Consider the following 25,721-nt stretch of genomic DNA (forward strand, 5'->3'; position numbering starts at 1 on the left):
GTTGTCAATGTGCCTTCTGCTCCTGACGTGTGTGCCGAGCCCCGTTTAACGGAGGGGGACGTGCCACGTGTGTCTGACGGAAAAATGTTTTTGCTTCGTTGTGTTACGTATTTAAAATGAGCTCCCAAAGGAAAGCATTAGTTTCCCTGTGTTTGGGAATTGCAGAGGTTTTTGTACGGAGGTTGGCTTCAGCCACCTGGAATTAGAAACGGGGCCCCGAGTTTAGAAACCTTGAAAGCTGAAGCAAACATTATTGAGGCTCAGTACTTCATGCTTAATGTAATGAATTCATGGAATACTTGAGCAATACCATTGTCATGACTGGAGAGTCTTAAATTTGTTATGAGTGAAGATTATAGACACAAGAGCATTTTTCCCTTTTTTTTTTTTTTATTATTTGGAAATGTGCACAGGGGTATTTAAACAAACACATGGAAAATCCCCTACCTTTTCTTAGCCTGAAGTCAGGAATTCACATTTCTTATACCTGGTGCTTGGTATCTCAGTGTGCTCTAAGGCCCTTTTGAGCAATGTTTGATTACAGATACACGATGCCTGATAAGGCTCCCTGAAGTTCTCACGCTGTGGGCCCTAAGCCTTGAGCACGTGGGATTTTGAGGGTCCCTGACCACCAGAAAACCCCTCCCAGGCTGTAAGAAGTATTGGACATTTGCTGTTTCTGCTTCCTATAAAGAATTGAATCAATGTAATAGTATTTATAGGAGCTGGCATCGCACTATTACCTTCGCACTAAAATGTAAAATGAAAAGCCTGACCTCTCGGGGTCATTAAAGATCCCGTGGCAGTTTTCATTAAGTATGATTTTTAACTCCTCTACCTGTGCTGAATTCCAGGCAAGTAATTGCATTCTGCCTGTCTGCAATCCCCCCTCCACTGCAGTCGGCTGTATTCTTAAATATTTACTTACATGGAGCAGCCGCTGCTACAGGTGAAAACACACATCGTTATAATTCATACCCCAAAAATCAACCAAATATAGGCCTAGTCTCAAAAGTCCCAATTATTTTTGTTTGAGAACAAAATACATGCCAATCATTGCCTGTTTCATCTGCCTGTGTGTGCCTGGACTCGGTGTTTTTCCTGTTAAAGCTGATGAAACTATCTGACACGAAATATGAAAAGCATGCAAATCCCGCACCAGCCTGCTGCTGTCCTGATCCTGCAGGAAAAAAAACCCACCTTCCAGAAGGAAACACGGCAGAAAAAAAAAAAAAAAGGCATTTCCATCTGAGTATCTACAGATGTCATTTTTGCAGTTATTCTGATTGTCCACACGAACCCAATTTGAGCGATGCAGTAAAAGGAACCCAAAATGACTTAAATCACCCCCCTTTCCACTTCCAGTGTGTTAACGTGCCGTTCTTGGTTGCTTCACTTCAGGTATTGGGGCTGTCCCAAGGAAGTGTCAGTGACATGCTCTCCAGGCCAAAGCCATGGAGTAAATTGACCCAAAAAGGCCGAGAACCATTTATTCGTATGCAGCTCTGGTTGAATGGTGAGCTGGGACAGTGTGTCCTGCCCGCACAAGGGCAGCAACAAGGACAAGGTAATTAAAATTCCACTATGTTGTTTGAGTTGAGGAGGAGGAAATCTTTTTTTTTTTTCTTTTTTTTTTTTTTCTTTTTTCTTTATATTTTTTTTTTAAATTTACAGTAAGCCAGCCTTGCAACGGTGCTGGTCCAGGCCTTATGGAAGTGGCAGCATCCACCCTGGCAGCCCAGCCAGTCCCTAAGGGAACGTGCTGGGAATGTTTATGAACGAAGCGCTCGTTTATGCGTAATTGATAAGCAGCAGTTATCAAGTTCCTGATTAGGGTGATATTATCTAGGCACGAATATGAGACGCAATTCCAAAAATTTTGGCCAAAGAGCTGGAAAACGTTGCGTGCTGTTTCCTAGGGCTGCATAGGGGATTTGGATTGTCCCAGGGAGAATATCAGTTGCTGTCTCAGGAGGTGAGCTAGAAGAACTAAGCTCTAAAGGGGGAATGCTGTGTTGCAATTACACTTTTATTGTGGCTGTCTCTTACCCTAATTCCCATTGGCACAGAAAAGCCAGGCTGGAGTCGCCTCAGTTGTACCTTTATATGCCACTGCCTTAACTGAGCAGAGAGCCCTTGCCAAGATCAGTTTGCTATTTGTTGAGCCTGCTTACTGTTTAGTTTGTGGTTTGGCATCTCCTTTTATTGTTCCCTGATTTTCCTCTCCTCTCTTATCTAGTCCTTCACTCTGTGACATCATTACAGGATTCCCTACAGCAGGGATGTGCAAGCTCAGGTAATCAGCTGGTTTCAATGATTTGCTCTGAAATAATTCTCTGTGCTTTTGTTACGTTTCGTTTGCTTTGATGCCAAGAGGTTTCTCACATTGTGTTGTATCATACAGGAGTCCCTTCAATTTTTTTATTAATGCCGTTGATTCCTCCTTCTCTCCTTGTTGCTATGGCAGAGGTAGGGAGTACACATATTTAGCTGCATATATTAGGTAAAGAGACTCTGTGTGATCTTGGAGATCATTGGCTCAGTAGGGGGTTTTTTTTGCCATAGTTCAACTTATCAATGTGACATGTGACAATGGCTGTAAAACAAGCCCTTGGTTTGTAATGTGATCCACATACTGCAGCTGCCTCACTCACTGGTAGGTTTTTTTCCACTTTCCTTTGCACAAAATCTGCTTTGTTAATTCCAAGGTGGGGAACACACCACGTTGTGTCTTTTTCAAGCTTCGTTAAATATTCCAAGCTGACCTTTTTTTTTTTTTTCTCCTTTCCCTTTCCATTTACAAAAAAAAAAAAAAAAGCAGATGCAGCAAAGCTGAGTGTCAGAGAAGTGAGTGGCTGAAGGTTTTAGAAGATGGCCACAGGATGGGAGGGAGGCTGGAACAGACCAGAACAGCTGTGTTCCTGCTGTTGGATACCAAACTCTACCCACACAGACTTTTACCAATTATATGCTTCACTTGACACAAACCACTCAGGCTGTTTTGTACTCTAGAAAAATACTCGTACCCTGCTCTGTACTTACAGCCAGTGCCCTGTGTTGGAGAATTGCTGCATTTCAGGATACAGAGAGGGATGATTTGTGCTCCTATTCCACCTTTCTGCTATTCTGAAACACTCTTTTTCTCTGCAGCTTGCTGGCTTTACTCTTAATATCCCAACCAAACTGCTTTTTCTCTCTACTGGGAAACTATTTTGCATTCTAAAAGATTTTACTGGAAGAAAATCCGTGATGATATTCAGTCCACGTTTTTCTTAAGAAGAACAGTTCAAAATAAACAGATAAAACCAAAACCAAAAAAAAAAAAAAAAGAAAAAAAAAATGCCCCAAGTAAAAACAAGCCCTGAAAACAAAACCAAAATGGGAGAAAAAGATTTGCAATCATAGGGCTATTGTTGCTTATTGCCAGGCATTTAGGGAACATGGAAATTTCCTGTGATGGTTTGTTAAAAACATGCCATTGACTACTTTTTTTTTTGTAGCATCAATACCGTGCAAGAGTGAAGTGTCACAGTTAGAAACGCCTCAGACAGCGTGGAAAATATGAGTAATTAATTGTAGCCATTTTAAGAGGAATTTGAAATCAGAGGAGCTGGGAGATGCTGCATTGTTATTGCTAATCATCATATTTATGACTAACTCTAATTATAAAAGATTGAAAGACAAGCCCATAGTATTAAAATCCGACCACCTTGTGGATTCCCGGGAGGTTTGCTGGGAGCTGAAAGTGATTTCCTTCAGGAAGTTCAGTTTTGCTGCCGGGATATTTTGTTCCCTCCCACACTCCCAGTCTTGTTTGTCAGTTCCTGCCCTTGAGCTAATATTTTGTGAGGAGACACGTTCCTATCAGCTAATAAAATCATATTATTGATGATCGTCCTCCCCCCGTTCCTTAAAGCCTCCTCACAAATGAGAACACGGGCTCGTGCCCTTTTCTACCTCCTCTCCAAGGATTAAAAATAGAATTGTTGTACAAAATGTTCTTTTCTTGGTGCCTTTCTCTGTGTAAAGGAATAAGGCAGGTTGTGACACCAGGCAGAACAAAAGAGCAAAACCAAGTTATTTGAATGAGGACGGGCAGTTTGGTAATTTCCTTTTATTAGCAGCTGTTCTGTAATTAAAAGCGCAGCAAACAGTTTGGAAAAGGTAATAATAATTATGCATTTGTGAAAGATCCACCACTCCAGGGCAAGAGGGAAAAAAAAAAAAAAGAGAGAGAGAGACAGCTCCAATTTTCTGGTCTTCTGAGACATTTCCCAGGAAAATCAAGGCAGAAAAGGTTGCATACTTGTAATTTTAAAACAGAAATTAATCAGAACAATTTTGAAACGAGAAGAGGTCTGGAGCCTTTTCCATGTAATATAATTGGCTTGGAACTTGTTGAATGCATGAAGGGAAAGAAGTGAAATTAAACTCACACACTCAGTGGCTCCTGAGTGCTTTGCCAAGAAGGTCTTCAGTGTACAGAGTGTCAACATGCATAGTAACGAAACTTTTATTAGCTGGGAGTATTTTCATTACTGTTTGGCACTATTGTATCAAACTAGCAAGATTTTCTGGATTTCTGACCCAGTTAGTTACACTTCTAGATCATAAGGTTTTGATTTACACCTAATCCATGAAAATCTTGTCTTTTGTCCAGTAATTTTCCATTTTCACATGTGGACAGATGGACCCATCAGTCTCTCATATGTGGGAATGAATGGATAAAATATATGTATTTTATGTAATTATATATATAGAGAGAGAGGGAGAGAGCAAAGAGAAGCCAGGCTTGGTTTTCTTCTTTGGAAGCTATATTTATGAATTCTATGAAAAACAGTCTATACCAAAATGACAACCAGGTGTACACCTGTATTTTCTGCCTGTGACCTTCCTTCAATGCTTTGGTGATTTTGTGCAAGTTTCAGGGAACATGTTTTACACAAAAATGGTGTTTGTACCCTAGGTGGTCAAAAATAGTATTGCTGTGCCTTTTCTAACATTTTTTTTTCTGTGTATTTCTTTCCACCTAAATGCTCTAATGCCCTTGGGTAAATCTGCCTTTTTAATGATTTATGTGTCAAAAGCACAGACCAAATCACATGGAAAAAAAAAGTTGAATTAGTGTCACCCAACTGCATCAGCATTTTTTCATGATGAATTTGGCCCTTATTTAGTTGCATTACTGATGATGGGAGCTGGGGTGGGTTTGGACAGTCGCCATGTGCCAGGAGAAGGCTTGGATATTTCTCTAAATACTTGTACTGTGTATAGCTTTTATTAGTTTGTTTTATTTTGGGGCCTTGTTCTGCGTGTCTATACGAGATTTAAGACAGAGTTTCCTTTTTGGTGCTGTTGGTTTCGTAGCCGCTCCCAGGAAAGCTGAAATTTTATTCACTTTTGTCTTTATCCTCTGTGAAGGACATACACTCTCTATAATACTACATTAAAGACTTGCAAATACTCAGTGGGGAAAAAAGACGTGCCTTTTTGGTATGTGTTTCTGTAAGGGTCGTCTTATGACCTAATGTGGAAATCTTCATTTGCCGATACAGCTGCGGGTGATCTCAGGGGATTTTGAATTTCCCTTTTGTTTGTCTTCCTTTCTGGGTATCATCCATCATTCCTAACCTCATGCTGCTTAGCAATAGTAACGCTCATGGGAGTTGAAGAAAGGATTATAACAGCATAAAATGGGGAGCTAATTAGAGCTTGTTTCAAAATCAGAATCTAGCTCGAGATAATTGCATATTATCTGGTGATTTAAAAACCCAAGATCTACTGTATTTAGATCAACTAAAATATGCATAAAAGCTTTCTTTTCGAAATACAACATTTGTAACAACAGGGAGATTACTTCTTATCATCCCTTGGGAAAGCAAAGCTGAAAAAAATTGAGTATGGCTTGCTGTGCTTATGATGTTAACAGATAGAGTGGGGAATGATGGCAAACCTGAGTATCCACTGTATTTTTATTCATGTTATACATATTCCTGGAACATTTTTCAGCACAGAAGCTGCTGAGTGGGCAGGTGGTTCACTGTGTGCTGTGAGGATCTTCCCGTTCTCCTGATCCCAGGAGGAATACGTGGCTACTCTGGGAGAAACAAAGTAGGGAGGGAGTGTGTTTGGGGCTGGCAGTCCATATTCAGGAATATCATCCTGGTGCAGTTATGGGAAGAGCTCACCAGCCACGTGGTGGCAGTGGAGAAGCTTCTACCCCTATTTCCTCGTGGTTCACAGTCATTTCTTTCATTGTACTGGTTTCTTCTGGGCAGGCAGAGCTGTCCAGTGGTGCTTGAGAGCACAGCTGGGATTAGCACGTGGAGAGCTGAATTCTTAGTGCCATGTGATCCCCCAAGGATCTGACAGATCTTCCCAAATTGGAGCTGGTTTTTGTTGTCGAATCAAAAAGACGAGAGAGATGTTGTTGCGGTCGTTTGCTGGCATTCCAGGTTAATAAAAATGTGTGACGTGAAATGTCTGTGGTTAATGTAGTCTGTGAAATGGAAGAGGAGGGACATCCCATGGCTCCAGCAGCTGAGTGGTTGGACTGCAGGAATTCCTTGCATAGATGGTTTGTGTTTGGTGACGAAGTTTTGAGTCTGTGGGTTCAGAAGGTCGTGGCCTTCTGTGCGAGGTGCAGATGCATTTTTAAAGTTCAGAGCTGAACAACTACATCAGCCAAGCAGTTACCTCCACGCTGTCCCTGGAGCACACTGGTGTGTCCTGGTGAAGTTTCCACATTCCTCCTGTGTGGTTTGGGATTGCGGCTCGGAAACAGTTGGCCTTGGCTGTCTTATTTCAAACCATAGGATATCAGTTGGCTCCTCATAAGGGCAGCTGTTGTAGTCTGTCTTTAACGTGTGTGATCATGTTCTGTGCCATTTCCCTGACATTTGGACCATGAGAACCTCCCTGGCATCCCTTCTGGTATCAATAAAGCTGGGAGAATCATTGTTAAGGCACCTTCCTGGGACCTGAGAATGCAGCATGAAGCCAGTGTTTCAAGTTCACTGTGAACATAACACTGGCTCTGAGTGCTGGTTATTCCTTCCTCCTGCTGAGGTCTCTCCTCCCCAGGCTGCCTTGCATGGCCCTGGTCCTTTTCCTTCACTGATGCTTTGCAAATGGTCAGTATTTGTGGAGAACTCCCTGTCTTAGTTGCATTCTTCTCTGTCCATTAAAGCACCCAGTCATTAAACTTGTAGAATATGACTCCATCCTCCCTGTGGTCACAGCTTTGCTGTTATAAAAGTGCTAAAGCAAAATACCTAATCAGAGAGTGAACACTGTTTCCTAGGCAGATATTCCTCGTGGCTGAATTACAGTGACAAAACACCAACACACTCTTAATGTTACAGCGAGGAGACTTGTGCTGGATCCTGAAGACAAGTTTATTTCACTCTGAAGTGCAGTTATGGGTTTCTAGCAGGCGTTTTGGAGAATCTCTTGAGTTGAAGCTGTGTTTTATTTTGGTGGGTAATTTGGGAATATGGGTCCTTTATGCTCAGTCCCCCTTGGTGTGCAGAAGATCCCCCACAGTAAGGGGCTCGTGTGCAGCTCTGCAGCAGCATTGAGCACATGATGCCTCACCCTCAAAGTCTTCATTTTATAAGGTTAGAATTAATGAATTAATATATTTTCTAAGTTGTGTGGTAAAAGAAACTTTCCTTATTTCTGGAAGTCTTCTCACGTAGTTCATAGAGTACCAGTGCCATAATAGTTACTAAGAAGTGGATGCAGTTAGTGAAAGCAACCATGACCATTGAGTAGTGGAGCTCTGTAAGCTCCACTGTTGTTCATTTCATTACTTATCACTTCATTTCATTAACTACCAGCATTTTCCTTTCCCTCTGCATGCGCCTTTGGAGACGAGCAGCCTCCTTTGGGGAGGGGGCCCACATCACCTCCCCTCCCTGCTGCCAGCAGAGGAGCTGGGTGGAAAAGGATGAGCTGATAACGTTAGAAAGCCAAATACCAAAATAACTGGAGCAGCACAGAGACACGAGCGAGGCTGTTGCTGTTGTGCTGCGGTGCAGGAGCGCCGGGCAGCTCCAGGGAGGGTCAGGAGCCGGGGCGATGGCCGGGATCTGTCCCCCGTGGGCTGGCAGCTGCAGAAGGGGTCAGAAAGGCTCTTTTCTGAAGGGAGCAGATATTTTTTTCTGTTGGCAATAGAAGACTCTGGCAGCTGGCAGAAGCTCATGTTGGTCTTCTGGTTGCTTGTGGGGAAAGGAGGGGGCTGCAGGTCCAACCCTGTGGCCACTGGCGGGATGGAAATGGCCATCATGGCCATCCCTGGGCGACAGCCCAACTGCTGCTCAGCAAATTACCAAATGAGCCTCTGCTGGATGAAAATTACCTTGCTTTCAATTCAAAGAACAGATAATGGGCTATTTTCCTCCCAAAATACTGGGAAAAAAAGGTGTGTGAGCACCGAACTTGCGGGTTGTTATTTCCATCTTATAATGGGGATGAAAATCCTCTCCACCGAGCAGCCCTGAAACAGGGAAATAAACAGCCTGTTCTGATTATAGGGTTATATATTGCTTGATAGCAAATCATTCCCAAGAAGAAAAAGCAGAATATTACCAGAAAATTAATATCTTCTAAGTTACCTTCTAGGCTGTCCTTTGCATTAGGGTGCGAGAAAAACTGATGGATTTGTCTCACCTAATTTGATGGGTGTTGGAGGCTTTTTAATTTGCCAGCAGCCATCCAGGGAAACAAATGAAAGAATCCAGTGATTATTTGAAATCTGATGAGAAACACAACTTGCATTGAAAACAAAGTGGGTTTGAGATCAAATTTAAATAAAAGTGGAAAATAGGAAGATGTGTGATTAAAAAGCCAATGACAGGAGAGAATGTAATAAGAAGAAATGTAAAATAGGCCTGATAGTACATGTCCAGTATTTATACTTGTCAAAGATGTTGCCGATAGCAACTTACCATAGAATCACAGAGTGGTTTGGGTCGGAAGGGGCCTTAAAGCTCATCTCATTCCAACCTCTGACAGGGGAAGCGACTCCTTCCCCTAGACCAGGTTGCTCCAAGCACCATCCAACCCAGCCTTGAACACTTCCAGAGATGGGGCAGCCACAGCTTCTCTGGGCAACCTGTGCCAGGGCCTCACCACTCTCACAGGGAAGAATTTCTTCCCAATATCCAATCTAACCCTGCCCTCTTTCAGCTTGAAGCCATTCCCCCATTGTCCTGTCCCTCCATGCCCTTGTGAAAACATCCTTCTCTATTCTCTGGCATGAGATGGTCCCTTCTGGACTCATCTCCAGAGCCATCCCCCCTTCCCAGAAGGGGGCTGCCCCTCCGGCTCCTCTGCCTGGTTCACACACGAAGGAGGTGTGAGATTCACCAGGGCTGGGGTTTGTGTTGGTTTCTCTCTTTTACCCCTCTGGAACTTGGGTCCTAAAAATAGTGCAAGTTTGAACTGGCAGATGTTTCATTTGTCCTTTACGAGAGGACCAAAATTAGCCTCTCATTTGGCACCTAAATAAAGCAACTTAACTGCCTTTATGCGAACTTTGCAATTACTGTCTATTGAAGTTGCAACATTTTGTTGTGTTTGATGGGGAAGGGCATTATGTAAGCAACACCAGCACCTAAAAAGCCACCAGACCTTGAAAGAGAGAGGAGGAACACGAACGAGCCCAACTGGGGTTTTTTTTGGGGGGGGGGGGGTTAGTTTGGATGGTTTGGATTTTTTTCACTTTTTCTGATCCGAGACAGGTGTTTTCCCTAATGAAGGTTTCATTTAAAAAAAAAAAAAAAAGGCAAAAGTACCTTGGAAATGCTCAGAGAGCTGTCTATTGTAAAGGTAAAAAACATTAATAAAAGGACAGCAATGGTTTCTCTAATTTTCAGAGAAAAATCTGCACAGAATGCCTGAAGCTGGGTTAGCAGTGGGACTCCCCAGGGGCAACAGAAAGATGTTATAATCAATTACCACATCATAACACTGATGTATGATAATTACTGAGTGTTCCTCCTGAGATAGTGCAGCATTTGGCTGGGATGCGGCTCTTTCATGGTCCACTGCCTGATTAATATGCAAATAATAGGCTGATTGCATGATGAATGCAGAAAATGAGTTCGCTGATAACGTGAGCACCGAAGCGGGAAGATGATAAATTACTTTTACTGACTGTCCTACATTAAGTACCCTTTCTCAACAATTTTATCACAAATTAAGTAAAGCAGTATGGAGAGATTATGAGGATGTGTAAAATAATGTACCTTAATAGCTTTTATAATATTGTTGCGTACAATGTAAATGTCATTTTGTTTCAGTACTTTACCCCCGTGCTCCTCCGAAAAGGAGTTCCTTTAGTGCAGCACTGCTCAGGGTCACTCTTTTCCTCAGCTGCTTTCCTCTAAGATGAGGAACAACCCACTGTGCTGGGGATGGTAGATGGGATTCTCTGCTGGGAAGGAGGGAAGGCGGTCATTAGCCTTGGATCCATCCCATATGGATATTGCCCGTGGCAAATGAATGTCCACATTGTTTAGTGGGGGAGATATATTTAAATACAGTGCACAGAGCACATATGCATTCTGCTTCACACTCTGCTCCAGAGCAGACAAGAGGTTAAAATCTCAAAGGAGGAGGTAGAAATACCTTCACACTCCGGGTCGGGGCAGAGGAGGATAACAAACAGTCATAAAATTGGTGCCACATTGAAGTTAGTTTAACACATTAAATCAGAAGGTCAGCAAGTCAACAAAGACACCCCAAACTGCAGCAGAACCTCTTCTTAGGGGCTCTAACTCTGTTTTCCAAAAGCTGTTGTGCACACGTTTATCTTGGTTATACTAAAAATATAACACTGTGGGGTTGTGGCAACTTGATTGATTGCTTCCATGACATATTTGTTTTAGCATTCAGAAAATCCTTAATAAAGCTTCTGCACACAAGCTGGTTTAATAATAAGGTTATTGAAAATATTTTCCAGCAGTTATTTCTAAATATTGATTTCAGGCTAAGTTACAGAAACACGAAAACTCTGAATATTAAATGAAGATTGGCAGAGTAGGGCAATGTCTTTTAAAGCAACCATGATTCTGCCATTAATCACCTAATTTAAAATATGGTTTATTTTTAGAAAGGGGTTTTTAATTGTTTAAAGGTGATCTGTAAAGCCAAAAAAATTACCATTCAGCCTCTTCAATGCCTAGAACCCACTTTTGTCTCAAGAATCTTAGAATCCTGGAATGATTTGGGGCTGTCGGCCTGACCTGAGCATTGCTCTGATGTTTGTGTGTCTACATGTAGCTAAAAAAATCTCAAGGTTTCCCCCCCCCCCTATTGTATAATAGTGCTCAGGATCATGGCTTTATAGAGGCCTCATCTTCCTTGCAGGCCATTGCAAAAATGTCTCTTAATTCTTCTTATTTGAAGGGTTTTCTCAGGTGGTGTGGTTGTATCAGGGCTTGATGTGTCTGTCTCAGAGTTCGATAGGTCTCAGCACAACATTCCACTTTAGTTGATTAATTCCAGTTGTATTTTCCTGCATGAGATTCCAGACATCCTGGATGCTCAGGCTGCCCTGAGGAGCAATCAGTTCTCCCCAGTCCTCCTAACTCAGTAGATGTTTGATAGTTTCAGTTTGTGTAGCCTTAACATAGGTTTTAACATAGCTTTGGCCACAATAGTGGGATTTCTAAGACTCTGAGGGGTTTGTGGTTGTGGGTTCATTGAAGAGAATTGGTTGCCCAACTTCCCAAAGAACTTTTAAACTGTAAATCTCTCCTCATGAACCTGTCGCCAGCTCCCATCTTACTTACTTTTTTCTGAACTTCATCTGATTTCTCCAGCTCCTTCTGCTTTCCAGAGCAGCTGAAAACACATTTTTTTCATACAGGGCCAAAGCTAATACAGTTGTAGAAAGTGCAACATAAAATTGCAACAATGCTGTGCAATCCTTCAGCAAGACTCAGCAGCAGGTTTTTTCAGGTATTTCTTAACATCTACTCTGATTATTCAGTTTTATGTGCTCCTGACACTTAACATATACTAATATGCAGAGTGGGAACCTTTATTTTTATACTAGCCCAGTAATTCCAGAGTTAACCAAAGCTGGTTCCTCCCCTTTCAGTGCAGACACACATACATCTGCACCTTTTCCTAAAGGAGTTCTCCTTTGATCCCTCCCCTCATCCACATAAAATCTCCCTCTGAGCCAAGACCCAAAATAATATTTTCCCCAAAGTTATAATATTTATCAAACAAACAAACAAATTCTCCATGGTCAGAGTGGGAATCTATAATTGTAACTCTAACAAGGGCTTGCAGCTCTGAGTGCCTTTACCTACGTATTTCCCATCATTATATATGCAAACTGCAGGGAGGTTTGTGTACTCCCTACATAGAAGTGGGGGAGTTTATAACTGTGGGGAGGATCATATTTTTATAAGCCACATTAATTTGCAAATTGTGACTAGGCAAGGTTCACTCACTTAGAGTAAATCCACCAAAAGCACTACCTGGGAGAAAGTGCTTTCACGGGTATTTTCGTTAATTAGTCAGAAGAGGGATGAGTTGTAGTGCTCTCCCACAAATGCTGCTCAGCTTTATTACGTAGTTCAGACTTGTGCTGCACTCACTGCAAGGAGGAGAGTTGTTATTATGGTGCTTTGGAAGATTAAGTTTAGAATGCTAAATTCTTTTCATCCCTGGAAGTGTCCAAGGCCAGGTTGGACGGGGCTTGGAGCAACCTGGGCTAGTGGAAGGTGTCCCTGCCCATAGCAGGGGGTTGGAATGAGATGAGCTTTAAGGTCCATCCCAACCCAAACTATTCTGTGATTCTACCCTGCAAAGGCAGCCATGGCTAAAGGTAAAATTAGATAGGAGGGAAAAAAATCTCTCCCTGAAGTTTTCAGACCCCAGGAAATTGAACACCACAGTTGTCCTGAGGATGCTGATCAGCTGTGTGGGATCAGGCCCTGATTCTCAGGACAGCATACCCCGGGTTTTGGTCTGTAAATTGGATAGAATGGGCAGCCTCATCATTGGGGAAAACAGAAACTAATCCAGTCCCAGTGTGAGACACTTTGATCTCAGGCAGCCTGCCAGGTCTGTTGTTGTCCATTAACTTATCGGCACGAGGAGGTAAATGCAGCCCTGAAGTAGCAAATGCTCTTTTAAGAGGTTGCAGAGAAATCTCCTGTCCATGTCTGTCTGCCTTCATCTCCCCTATTAACGTGCCAAAAAGGGAGCGAGCAGAGCCCGGGATGCTCCAGTGCCTCCTGCTCCACCAGGCCCAGGACGTGGCCGTTCCCCCCGTTCCTCCAGAAGGAACTTTGAATTTGCCTGGTTTGGCATAAACCCGGAGAGCCTGAGCTTTGGACACTGGGAGAAGTGGTGCATCAAAGCAAGCGCCAGTGCAGTCGTGTTTGGGTTCTTGTCGGAATGTCACAGAGTACCCTGTCATTTTGTTTTAGCAACTTGTCCTTCCAAATGCGCAGTTCGCCTTATGGCATGCCAGCAGTAAAAATGTCACTTACAATAATTACTTTTTGGTGAAAATGCTTGCTGACTTCCTACCTTCAAGCTGTTTTTTACACAGTGGGGAGATAATAAGAAATGACTTTATCCTGACTGCTCAAATGAACACTAAATGGAATTTAGGTTATTATTACTGCAGATAGAGGACTGTGTATTGAAATTTAAATAGTGGATCAGATAAACTACTGAGATTTGTCTCTGAAAATTATAGTGGATCTGCTTTTTCAATCCACTTCGCTCTGAAACTTAAGGCAGCTGTTGTCTGCCTGCTGTCTTTAGAATATAATATTTTTCATAATCCTTTTAGAGGCCCCTGAATACCTTCTGTGTTTTGCATGGTCTTCCCCAACTTCACCATGTTCTGTACCTCATTCCCCTTGAGTCCTCTTGCAGTTTATTAGCTAAGCCTGTGATAGCAGCAAAGGTTGGGCAGATTATTCTCCCTGCAGTTCCAGATGTACGGGGTGTCTTTATGGATGGGCAGGTGTGCCAGGAGGAGAGGCCTGGAGCGTTGGGCTTGTGGTTTATGCTCAAAAATTCAGATTATCTTGTTCAAATCTTTGAATTTTTGATTTACAAGTGGTCGCGAAGTCAGTTTGCTGTCAGAGGTGAGGCAGGGTCTGAGCAAAAGTAGCAAACCTGCAGCTCTCAAGATGCATACAAGGAATTCCACTGGAGGAATCCGTCTGTGCTGGCGGATGTGATGCCTCTGGGACTGGTGAAACCGGATCCGCGTCTCAACTCCACCCCCTCATCCGGATACCTGTGTTGAGGGGGATACACCCGGGACTGGTGTCAGGTCTTGTAGATGTCTGTGATTTTCTGGGGAGGTTGGAGCAGGAGTCACCTGCAAGTCTTTGCATCCGAGATGTCCTGAGCCTCTGAGGAGCCTCCAGCTGAGCTGTGCTGTGGATCTGAGCTGTGCCGGTACCGAGGGGTGTGTTGGATGCCTTCCTGTGGTCAGAAGAGTTCCTGTACATCACAGAAATGGTCCTTCCTGACCAGTGCCCTGCAGTTTTGCAGGATAAACTGAATGTCTCTGCTGAGTTCCTGCACAGAGTGGGGTGATGCTCAGGAGCACTGCGGGAGGGGAGCCCTGTACAACCTGTGATTCCTTACACACTGTAGGGATTTTGTCATATTATGGTGGCAGAACATGATCAGACCCTGTAGAGGGATGTGTCAGGCTGATACTGTGTTGGGAGAAGTGTTTTCAGGTAATCTGCAGGCCACCAGTGGGACAGTCAAGCAATTGAGGACCCAGGGCTGGCCCCAGCATGAGGGTGGGAAATCTTGTAGTTGGAGAAGAATAAGAAAATCTAATGTGAAATTCAGGAAAACCACCACAACCAATTAATTGAGACCAGAACTCTGTTTTCAGACTTTCTCCCGTTTTCCAAAACACTGTCATGACAGAAGCTCTGGGGAAGGTGTAGGGGATGGATGGGACCAAAGCAGTGTTTGGTTTCGTCCGTTGTGCAAGGGAATGCAAGGCCACAAAAGATTTTTTTGTGTTCATATAATCAAGGCAAGGTCACTTTGTTATGGTTCTCAACCAGTGTTTTAAGATACTCAGACAGACCCCAGTCCTATTTGCTAAACTGTTTGCAAAATTAGTTTAGTTTCTTAACAGATACTAAGGGGCGGAGAGGGGAATGGGCAGGCTGTGATGATGATTTGGGGTGTTGTTGCAGTAAGAGGGTAATTCAAGCAGCAATATTATATTGGGGAAATAATGTTTAAAAAGAAAATCAGAAGGTGTTTGTGTAATGTTGACTTTGTTTCCATCAATTTATACATCTTCGCTTCAGATTTTGTATCTCTCTAGTACTGTAGTAGGAAAAAACAAAAAAGAAGAATTTCCTGACTTAAGAATAAGGCCCATGTGTTATACCAGGAGTGATGTGTTCCCAGGAATGGCTCACTGGCATCAGGTGTATTTGTCTTTTTTGAAGACATACTTGCCTGTGAAATAACCAGTGTTGGTGTTTGGTTCTCTTCATGTTTTAGCTGGGAATGGAGGTCGGTTGCACTTGCCAAATATTTCAGATTGCTGGCCCATTTCTGAAAACATCTCTTCTAGTACTTGATTTGCATTTGATTATTATTTTCTATGCTGCATATTTGAATGTGCTTTTTAAAAGCAGTTGGAAGTGCCTAACTTCTCTATTCCCCAGACTGTATTTTGAATTAATAATGTAAAAAGGGCCTGGTAGAAACTTTGCCCTTTCATAACTCTGTTATACTTGCATTTTTAGAAGATTTGGATAATTTAAATACATTTATGGTGTATTTTAATCTTTAATGGCGTTTGTCAACAACAACCTGTAATTGTGCAAAAGTTACATGTGTTTTCTGGTCATTTAAAACTGTCATGTTAAGCTGTGTCTTCATCACATGGTCACCATCTTCCCATAGTTTGGGGACACCCTGTTTCTCCCATCCTCTGTAAAGCTCAGGGCACAACTGATTTCTTTGGCTGCCTGAGACCTAAAAAATTCCCAGGTTCTGCAATGACCTCATCACTGGGGATACTCCTGATCTCTCCAGCTCTTTACTTCCAGCACCTTATTTTTTAAGCTTGTGGACTTTTCCTTCACATTTTAAATTGGATACAGGCTGTTGGAAAGCAAACTGCAACACCCCTTTGGTATAGCAAAGTTTGCCTGGAATTTATTAAAGAAATTTCATCAATAAATGGTGGCCATGGGGTTTGCAGGTTATACAGCCTGTAATGCAGTTTTATATTGACAAAATGATCTCTTCCTCACTAAGCACAAATGTGAGAACATTCAGTGAATATCAGTTACTCATAAGAAACTGGATTGCTCTGAAGTTAGTGCTGTTCTTCAGAGCAGTCTGGGGTTAAAAAAGCAGAGCAAGTTTTAAAGAAATAAGCTTTCAATGTATTATTTTCATTGGAAATGTTCAATTGCTACTTTGGAAATCTTAATGTATATTTTTCAGATGTCCTGAATTTGTGTCTTTGTCTTGTGAGGAACTTGAGGGAAATGAATACAGACAAATTATTTCATAAAACATGTGAAATGGCAGTGGATTGACAGTTAAATCTGGAATAGTGAATACAGTCAATTTTCCCCTTTGTTCTGTCAGCAGTCACTTGTACTCTAAATGTCTATTTAATTTTTTAAGTAGATTAACAGGAAATGTTTGCATTATTTGATTATTGAATTTACTTTCCCAAATAATATATCTTTTCTTCAAATATTTACGTGATCTTGAAAATGTTTTTCCAGAAGGGGGAAATGCTAAAAATGAACGGGGAACATATTTTGAGTTATTTGTGGTATAAGTGCATAATGCTTTGCCAGAAATCATTGTACACTTGCCTTTTGGTGGGGAAAAAAAGCAGTTTGTCATCTGTACTGCCTTCCAAAATTAAATTCAGCTAATCCCACCTTTTTGAGCAAATAAGCAGCAGATTGGTCTTAAAGATGAAATTCAAGTAAGCTCTTGATATGTGATATAAAAAATAAATAAGCTTAATATGTGAGCAACAGAGAGCATCTCAGTGATAGATGATAACACAGATTACCTTTGTTGTGCTCGTAATTAGGGTGGGCAGGGAAAGGAGAGGGAGAGGGAAGCGTTAGGAAATGCTTTTGTTTAGTCCTGTGTGGTTGGTTTTGTTGGTTTTGTTTGGGGTTTGGTTTTTTTTATTTTGGCTTTTTTTTTTTTCCCCTGCTCTCCGTGTGCAGTGCACGGATGAGGAATTGTATAGGAAATTTGCAGCTGCTCTAGTTATTCAGGAAGATTTGTATAAGCTGGCACAAGGGACAAAATTAGAGGGAAGTTGAACGAGTGCCGTGCGCTTTATTAGCTTGGCAGCCATAATTTTGACCTTGCTGTGGGTTAAAGGACACAGACCTGAGAAGAAATCTGTTTATCATGTAGGGAATTCATGCCATCCCTGACAGTGTACAGTGAACAAGATGGATGATCTGCCAAATTGGTCCCTCGCATGGGTGAATCAGGGCAAATTTACTGTACAATTCCTTTGCTGCTCCCGATACAAAAATAACGTTTGCGGGGGTTTATTCGGTTGTGTGATGACCCAGGGTGAGCAGAGAAAAGAAATAGGATTTGCAGGATGCTGATTACCTTAAAGATTTATATGCACCTCGCCTTCCTTTATGTCTGCCTCTTTTGCATCTCTCATAAAGCACTAAGGAAAAAGTCAGATTTTTTGGTTTGAGAGAGCAACTTTATGTGAGTGTCAGGGAACCTCTTGAATGCAGCATGTGGAAGCTTCCAGTACCCTGAACAAGAGTTATTCTGTGCACCTTGCCTCATTTGAGTCTGACTTCTACTTCTGTAGTGTTTCCCCTTGGTGTTTGGGATGTGTTTCCATGCTGTGTGTTCTGTAATTATTTGACATTGATCAATATTGATAAATATTCTGGATAACAAACAAACAAACCAAGCAAAAATAGTGAATTTTGCTCTCAGCCATTGCCATGGCAGTTGATGGGAAGGGATGAGGGGAGAGAACCCTCTCATAGCAGCGCTGCAGGGCCCAGTAAACACAGTTTTGGAGGAGTGTGGCCTCATCCTTGTGCAACTGAGAGCTCTGTAAACTTCCTGCAGAGAGCTGGAGACAAACCCACTGATGGATGGAGCTGAGATCCGTGAGATTAACAGTGTCAGGTCAGGAGATGGGAGACAGCAAGGAGGAGGCAGCAGCTCCACAAAAATGGGAAAGAACTGGATGGAGAAATCACGTGCTCTTTATCTTTTGAGGGGAATTGTTCTTGTAAACCTCGTTGTCTACGTGTTGTTGCTTTTAAAAATGTTCAGACTGTACCCTTAGATGTCTGGATTCTCTGGATAAGCTCAGTCAGTACGTTCTGTTAGAGATAAATTTATTGGGGGAAAACATTCTGTACAGAACCTATTGTTGTTGGCAAATTAACAGATTGGGAAAGCTTTCTTTTAAACCAAGTGTCACAATAACAGATTTGGATGTCTCCTGATCCGCTCACTATCTTTATGTTGGATTCTCAAACGTGTTAATTAATACAGCATAATTACAAACTGTGTTTTAATCTTGTTATTTCTGGACAAAGAGAATTGCAAAAATGTGATACGTGTGATAAGCCACAAAATGAAATCAATAACACTCTCAAGATATAGCGTTGTATCAGTTGTAGAAAATCCCTCACTGGCACCACAAAACAGTGGCTCAGTGAGTTTCCTGCAAGTCACAAAAGGAAGCTTAAACCAGTCTATAATGGCAGCTTTAAAAGCATCTTTATATAAAAGTGGTGTGGCAAGCAAAACTGTGAGATTTCCTGACCAAGGAAATTGCTTGCAAACTTACAGACTATTGCACTCCACTTTTTCCTGATTTTTATTTGTATTTGTGCATCTTGTCTTTATAAGAAATCAGAGATGACTCAAGATAAAATTAGAAAATAATTCTGTTTTTAAGAAGAGGCTTTTTAGTACCCAAGTCATAGCAAGTAGAATTTTGCATACTTAGGCATTTCTTTAAGTAGGTAGAATATAAATGAGAAGGAAAGTTAAATATCCTGCAATCAAAACATTACAATTATGCTAAAGCGGGGCCTTTTTTCTCTTTTTTTTTTTTTTTTTTCAATTACAGAAAGTACTCCAAAGACTTCTGCCAGTTGCAGTCCTGCTCCTGAATCTCCCATGAGTTCCAGTGAGTCAGTGAAAAGCCTGACTGAACTGGTACAGCAGCCCTGCCCCGCTATAGAGACAAGTAAGGATGGCAAATCCCAAGAATCCAGCGAGCCGCCTGCTTCCGAATCCCAATCCACGACCCCTTTGCCGCTGTCGGGCCACTCGGCACTGAGCATCCAGGAGCTGGTGGCCATGTCCCCCGAGCTGGACACCTATGGCATCACAAAGAGGGTCAAGGAAGTGCTAACGGACAACAATCTCGGTAAATCGCTTTATTCTCGTTTCTTGACCGAAATAACGTGTAAGTGCTGCTGGTTTTGAGCTGTGGTTCAGTAGATGTTTACGAGAATACTCTGGCCTAAGCTTTAATTTGTTAAGAAGATATTTGGGGTTTTTTAAGCTGGTAGAAAAATCCTTTCAGGTTGTCACACTCTGCTTAAAATGTCATCACACCCTGGCTCTTCCTAAGCTCTGCTCCTGGCTCACCAGCCAGGTACTGCTCCCACCTCCCGAAATACAGTGCAGCAGGCTGTCAGGAGAAACAGAACCCCAAAACCAGTGAGAGCTCCCTTTCAAAAAAAGGCTGTTTTCCCCATGCTTACAGATTCAAGGCCCAGCATTTTGGGCATAGGTGAAGTAGAGGAGCCCAGCATGGTTGGAGAGGGAGATGCATCACAGGCAAAAGCACAGTGTTACCCATAGAGCTGGGAGGGTAAATCCAGACTCAGCTGAGGTTTAGATGAGCCTGTAGATCACTGCACAGGGCCATTCAGTTACTTTGCTTAGAGATGTGCAAAGCTGAGTCTGCTTTTGCCTACAGATGAGTTTTGGGGTGTTGAATTCATTGTCGTGTTGACATGACTGTGTGTGTGGAATAGTCAAAGGGAATAACCTGATCTGAGTACAGGAAGTCCACATTAATTAATGCTGCCACTGTGCCTCTAAAGCACTGGTTCTTCATGTGTCTTTAACACTTGCTTCCGCTTTGGGAAACCTTTAGGGGTCCTTTGAGTCTGTGGCAGGAGGGCAGCAAGGCTGTCCCAGTGTTACCTGCTCCTGCTTCTGGGGCTTAGCAAGGGATTCATCTCACCCGCTGTTAGGTGTTCAAAATATCTGGGACTCTCCAGAAGTACCAGAATTCTCTTCACCACAAATGGGACCAAAAAGATAAGTTTACATTTAGACTGACAATGATACTTAGGTGAGAAGAATTTTGTCCATGTCATCTGAACATTATGACTGTAAAAGCAAAAACTCCTCTGTTTTAATATGTAAGGAAACCTTTTTTTCATCTAGACACAGAATAAATGTTATTATCTCAGATTATTTTTCTAAGGGGAAAAGTACCAGGAGGGGGGAGATTTCAAGTTCTCATTTAACATAATTTGGGGGGAAAAAAAACAAAAACAAACAGAAAATGGCCTTGATCATGGACATACCCTGCATGAGATTGTGTTCCACTGAGCCCAGCAGAATTCCTTGTCCATGCACACTGGCATGGGCACATGGTGATTGCTTGTTCAGTGGAGATAATGTAGAGATAAAGCCTTAAGTCATGGTCAGGGTTTGCAGGTCCAAGCCCCTGGTTTTTGGGCAAAATGCTGTTGAGTGCTGTACCTGCTCTGGTGTTCCAGAGAGGTTTGAAAAAGTATTTTTGTTTACATTTGCTTTGATGCCATTTTTACTTAGTCTTTTTTATTTCCCATGATTTTTGTTTTCCTACAGTGTGGCTGACAAGCCTAAAAAGCAGCAGAAGAGCCAGGAAATGTGCCCCAAACTCTGCATTAGGTGTGGAACCAGTTTCAATGTCTCCTTTTGTGCCCTCAGTGTGCTAGTGCACCAGATTGACTGGTGCACAGGTTTCTCTGTCTTAGGCCACGGGGCCTTGTTCAACACTCACCAGTTGGGGGAATGGCTTTAAATGGAAAGAGAGGTTTAGATGGGATAATAGGAAGAAATTCTTCCCTGTGAGGGTGGTGAGACCCTGGCACAGGTTGCCCAGAGAAGCTGTGGCTGCCCCATCCCTGGAAGTGTCCAAGGCCAGCTTGGATGGGGCTTGGAGCAACCTGGGCTAGTGGAGGGTTCCCTGCCCATGGCAGGGGGGGAGCGAGATGGTCTTTAAGGTCCCTTATCACTGGATGATGATTCTGTGATTTCAGCAAACAGTGCTGGCACTGTTAACACTGAGATGTTGCCCCAAATGTCAGAGTATCTTCAGTGATTCCCTGTTGGGCAACATGTAACTTAGAGAGGGAAGCAGATCCTCTGAACTGTTGTAGGATTACAGGGGGGTGTATTTTGTAGAAAGGGCCAGGACTGTCCATGGAACCAACACAGAAAGTTTTGTCCATCAGTGGAACAGGCATGAAGGATGAGGAGAAGTTTTAGGAAACCTGTGCTTAAAAATATTCCCACTATTAATAGTGCTCTGATGAAGATGGAGCGTGATACACCTGCTGCCTGCTGAGGATGATTTCTAACACCTTCCCCATTAGCTTGGGAGGCTTTCAGGTGTTTTATCCCGTCCTGCCATATCCTGGAATAAGATAAATGACACAAACATCTTTAGCTTTGTTCTTAACACCTAGAGAACATGATGTTACCTCCTTCCACCTCTGCATTTTTAATTTTTAGGGTGTAGTTTGAGGTTCATTTCCTTCAGCAGCACTGTTAGTACCCGATCTGGGCTGCTCATTCCCAACCCTTTTGCAAATTTGTGCCCATATTCCTGTTCGTGTGGCCACACAATAACAGATTTTTAAAGTAGCTGTCTTATCTTGCTGGTAGCTGGCAGGTTTACAGGGAAATGGATGAGGCCTTAACTGATGTTTTTAAACACAAACAGGGAGCAGGTTACCCCAGCAATACACGAGATAAAATTGGCCTTGAATTACCTCTTTTGTCTGATTTTCCTGATACTGAGGGTAATGGAAAATCACTTATTACTTAGGAACTTAAGTGAATTCTGCATGTAGGTTTCTGTTCGGTCTGTAAGAACCATTTTCAGTGTTAGTTTTAGAGCTTATTAGCAGAGTGTCATGTTAAGCCCTGTCTTCCTTTCCCCTCTCTGCCTCTCATCTCAGCTGCTTCCTCCAAAAGCTTTGCAGACCCACCTGCCCCACTCTTCTGAGTGGACACTGTGCATCTTCTAACTGGTCCCACATTCCCTCCTCTCCCCATGCAGACAAACAAAAATCACCAAAAACAGTCTTGGGATGTTTTTAACGAGAAGGAGGAGGATATTCTGGAGTTAAACACAGGGAATAGGTCTATAGAGCAGGTATTTTCCATGACCTGTTTGTGTCAGGATCAGGTGAGGCTATGAAGGCAAGAGCTGATGGTGTGGGCATGTCCTGCAGAGCTGTAGGGTTGTTAACCCCCACTGATCCCTGTTGTCCCTTGGGGATCTGTTGGTTGGCACTGGCTCAGAGTGCTGGGAAGTGAAGGGAAAGTGTTCTGTTGTGTGTCAGTGAGGGCACTCAAAAGCTGCAGATCAGACACGAGACCCCAAGGCCCAAACTTGGGGGTTATGGAAAGATCTTTGGGTTACCTTGAAATTCCATAATGGCAGGGCTTCTGTCTTAAGTCACCTTTGGTGACTCGGATGACCCCAGGCTCTCTCTTGTAACACAAGCTGTTGGGATCAAGGCAGTTCAGCACAGGGAGAACACTGAAGTGAAGGGGTTTAGAAAACCAGCTCTGTGGTTGAGTTTGAGCTGCACAGGGATTTTCCCCGGTCCTTGATAAGATAGACCTTAACCATGTAAAGTCAGTGTCACCAGTGCACACACAGATGCTGTGCACTGAAAGGCATTTGCAGATGTCACCCTGATAAGATGACAGCATTTTGAAAGAGAACTAAAACTAAGTATCCTGAACCAGAAGTACTGTAGAGGCTGTAAAAAAAAAACCCTGTAATATTGTAAATTGTGATTATCTCTGGTTGGTGAGACACAGTTAGAACCCCACAGATAGTACAGCACAGAAAATACATACACGTGTCTCTGAGGACATTGCTGAAGGTGGGGGGGTTGCACTGGTCTTGGTTCATTAATTGCTGGAAATGTTTGGACTGCCCTGTTGGAATGAAGCTGTGGCACTGCCCTCCTGCATAAAGAGCTAAGGAGCCTCACTGCTCTCACTAGTTGCCTGCTTAGCTGGAAGTTCAGTTCACTTTTCAGCTCCTCAATTTTTATTTTTTGCACGCTGTTTCACTGTAAGGTCCCGGTCCCCAAACGTGCGTCTCAGGCAGATCCCAAGGATTAAATTAAAGCTCAATATTTACCCTTTTAGCGGGGGGCAGAGCTTTTATTCTCCTAAATGTTTCTTTCGGGGTTTTTCAAGCCGTTCTGAAGTAAGACTAATTGCCGAGCGGTCTCGTAGAACGTGTTCTTTCCCGCGAGCCCCTCGGCTGAGTGAACTCACGCGCTTCTCAATTTCGTATTAGGTCAGCGTTTGTTCGGGGAGACAATCCTAGGCCTGACACAAGGCTCTGTCTCAGACCTTCTGGCTCGCCCGAAGCCCTGGCACAAGCTGAGTCTGAAGGGACGGGAACCCTTTGTCCGCATGCAGCTGTGGCTGAACGATCCCAACAACGTGGAGAAGCTGATGGATATGAAGCGAATGGAGAAAAAAGGTAACTCGGGGCACGGTGCTGACTCATGTTTTCCGTTCTCTCGAAGATCAGCGCGTCTTTTAGAGCTCTCCATAAATAGTATAGAGGCAGCATTGATCCAGTATTACGAAGGTTGTGCAAAAGGACTTCGTGGCAGCTTTTCCAGAGCTTTATTTGATGCTTGCTCAAGCAGATACATCTCAAAAGAAAAGAAATTTAAAAAAATAAAAAACAACAATAACAAAGCCGAACAAAAAAACCAACCCCAAACCCTGAATATTCACCAGCTGCTGGGAAATCATTGCTATATTCTCCTGTAGATTAATTACTGAGGCCCTGGGGTAGCACTGATAACTTGCCTTACCAAATGAGAAATGCAAGTTTGGGGCTGTCTTTGGGTTATTAGTTAATAGTGCTGCAGCTGGTCACAGATGTTGGGCTGGAAGAACTGTGCATTGATTCCTGAGAGAGCTTCTTGCCAGTCCTGCACTGATGGTCTCTAGGAGAAAAGAAAAATGCAGCCTTTGTAAAAGGGTATTTGAGAATAATTATATTTGTACCCTTTATAGGGAGGGGGGAAGGTGATTGTGTTAGTACATGCTCACATAAAACAAGGTCACGAGGGTGGACCTGTGAAAGAATCTGAGTTGTTGTTGGGTATCTTAGTAGGGAGCATATCCTGCAAATTTATCCTACTTCTCTCTATTTTAAATTCCTTACTAAAGACCAGTGGTTATTCAGAGCCCTGTTTTTAGTACGTTCGTGTGATTTTACAAGAGAGACTCAGAGGCTGCCATTATCAGCAGTTAACTAATTAATGATATATACATCTCTCGAGCTATCCCTTAATGATATTAGCACAGACATCATTAATCGTGTACACTGAAAGCACTGCTGTTGACTGATGTTCTGAAAGCATTTACACATTTGATCAAGAACTTGGTGATTATGTTTAAAATTGCAGTGAGGGAGCTTCTGGGGAAATTACAGTCTTGCAGGCTTTTAAGAAGAAATTCAAATCCTCGTCACAGTATAATATAAAGCAGTGCAGTATCTTATCACAGATTGTGATCTTCCATGGGGAGTAAAATCCACTTGGGTTTCCCACCTCCAACTGTAAACCAAAGGGAACCATGAGGGGTTTTGCTGTATTAGAAACGTGGCAGAAATAGAATTGTCAACTAGCTGGATTTTTATAGCCTCGAAGAGAATATTGCCCATAATGCAGGAAAATAAAATCAAAATAATTTAAAAGTAGTGCTGACAATATCCTTTCAAAACTATTTTCTAAACTGGATTCTTATCAAACAGTGAGCGATACATATGCTCTGTAGATGGTACCTGAATAGAGATAAGGCCATAAATCATTGAGACTCTGCACTGAGCTCCTGAGCTGTTCAAGTGCTGTCCTCAGAGCAGTCTGAAGTGAATTCAACCCTGTATTTCCTGCAAAATCCTTTCATGCAGGTAAGGATCCTGTGATTTAACCTTTTAAATTGCTCTAGAACCACATTAAGAATTTAACTTTCCCTTCAGCTAATGTCAGTTAAAGAACAATGCACCTGGATCTGCTTCCAGTGAAACATTATTATCAATTATTTCTCTGCCACATTTTATTAAGGGAGTAAATTAATAATTATGATAAAGGTGAGCTGCATATATCTTTTTTTTTTTTCTGTTCCGCCAGGCTGAAGTTTGTGCTATAAATGTTCCATTTTAAAATGGTTCTGAAAATTTGCAATGTACATTAACCACCCTCTTTGGAGGAAGCCAAGGGTTCAGACTCACCAGGCTGAGACACTTTGCACACCTTTCCTGCCTTGCAGGAGTTCATTCCTCTCATAACCTGCCAGGGTATGTGTGCTGCTGGCAGCATCACACTCCTCACAGAACAGCCCTGAATCCTGCTGGCAGGAGA

At 42.6% G+C, this 25,721-nt stretch overlaps 1 protein-coding gene across 7 annotated transcripts in view; it reads left to right on the forward strand.

The window, feature by feature from the left end:
- CUX1 (cut like homeobox 1) overlaps positions 1–25,721 on the forward strand; it is a 271,733-nt gene that overhangs the window by 206,217 nt on the left and 39,795 nt on the right. For 3 of the 7 annotated variants that reach the window (XM_032707449.1, XM_032707451.1, XM_032707452.1), the window contains 4 exons: positions 1,402–1,567; positions 2,240–2,296; positions 19,148–19,450; positions 23,636–23,824. The exons of 1 other annotated variant lie outside the window; for it this stretch is intronic. In XM_032707449.1, coding sequence (XP_032563340.1) covers positions 1,402–1,567; positions 2,240–2,296; positions 19,148–19,450; positions 23,636–23,824 — 715 coding nt within the window. The remainder of the gene's footprint in view (positions 1–1,401; positions 1,568–2,239; positions 2,297–19,147; positions 19,451–23,635; positions 23,825–25,721) is intronic. 3 more of the 7 variants (XM_032707450.1, XM_032707455.1, XM_032707453.1) reach the window with 2 other exon arrangements.

This window comes from Chiroxiphia lanceolata, chromosome 20, assembly GCF_009829145.1.
Source record: "Chiroxiphia lanceolata isolate bChiLan1 chromosome 20, bChiLan1.pri, whole genome shotgun sequence".
Lineage (NCBI taxonomy): Eukaryota > Metazoa > Chordata > Aves > Passeriformes > Pipridae > Chiroxiphia > Chiroxiphia lanceolata.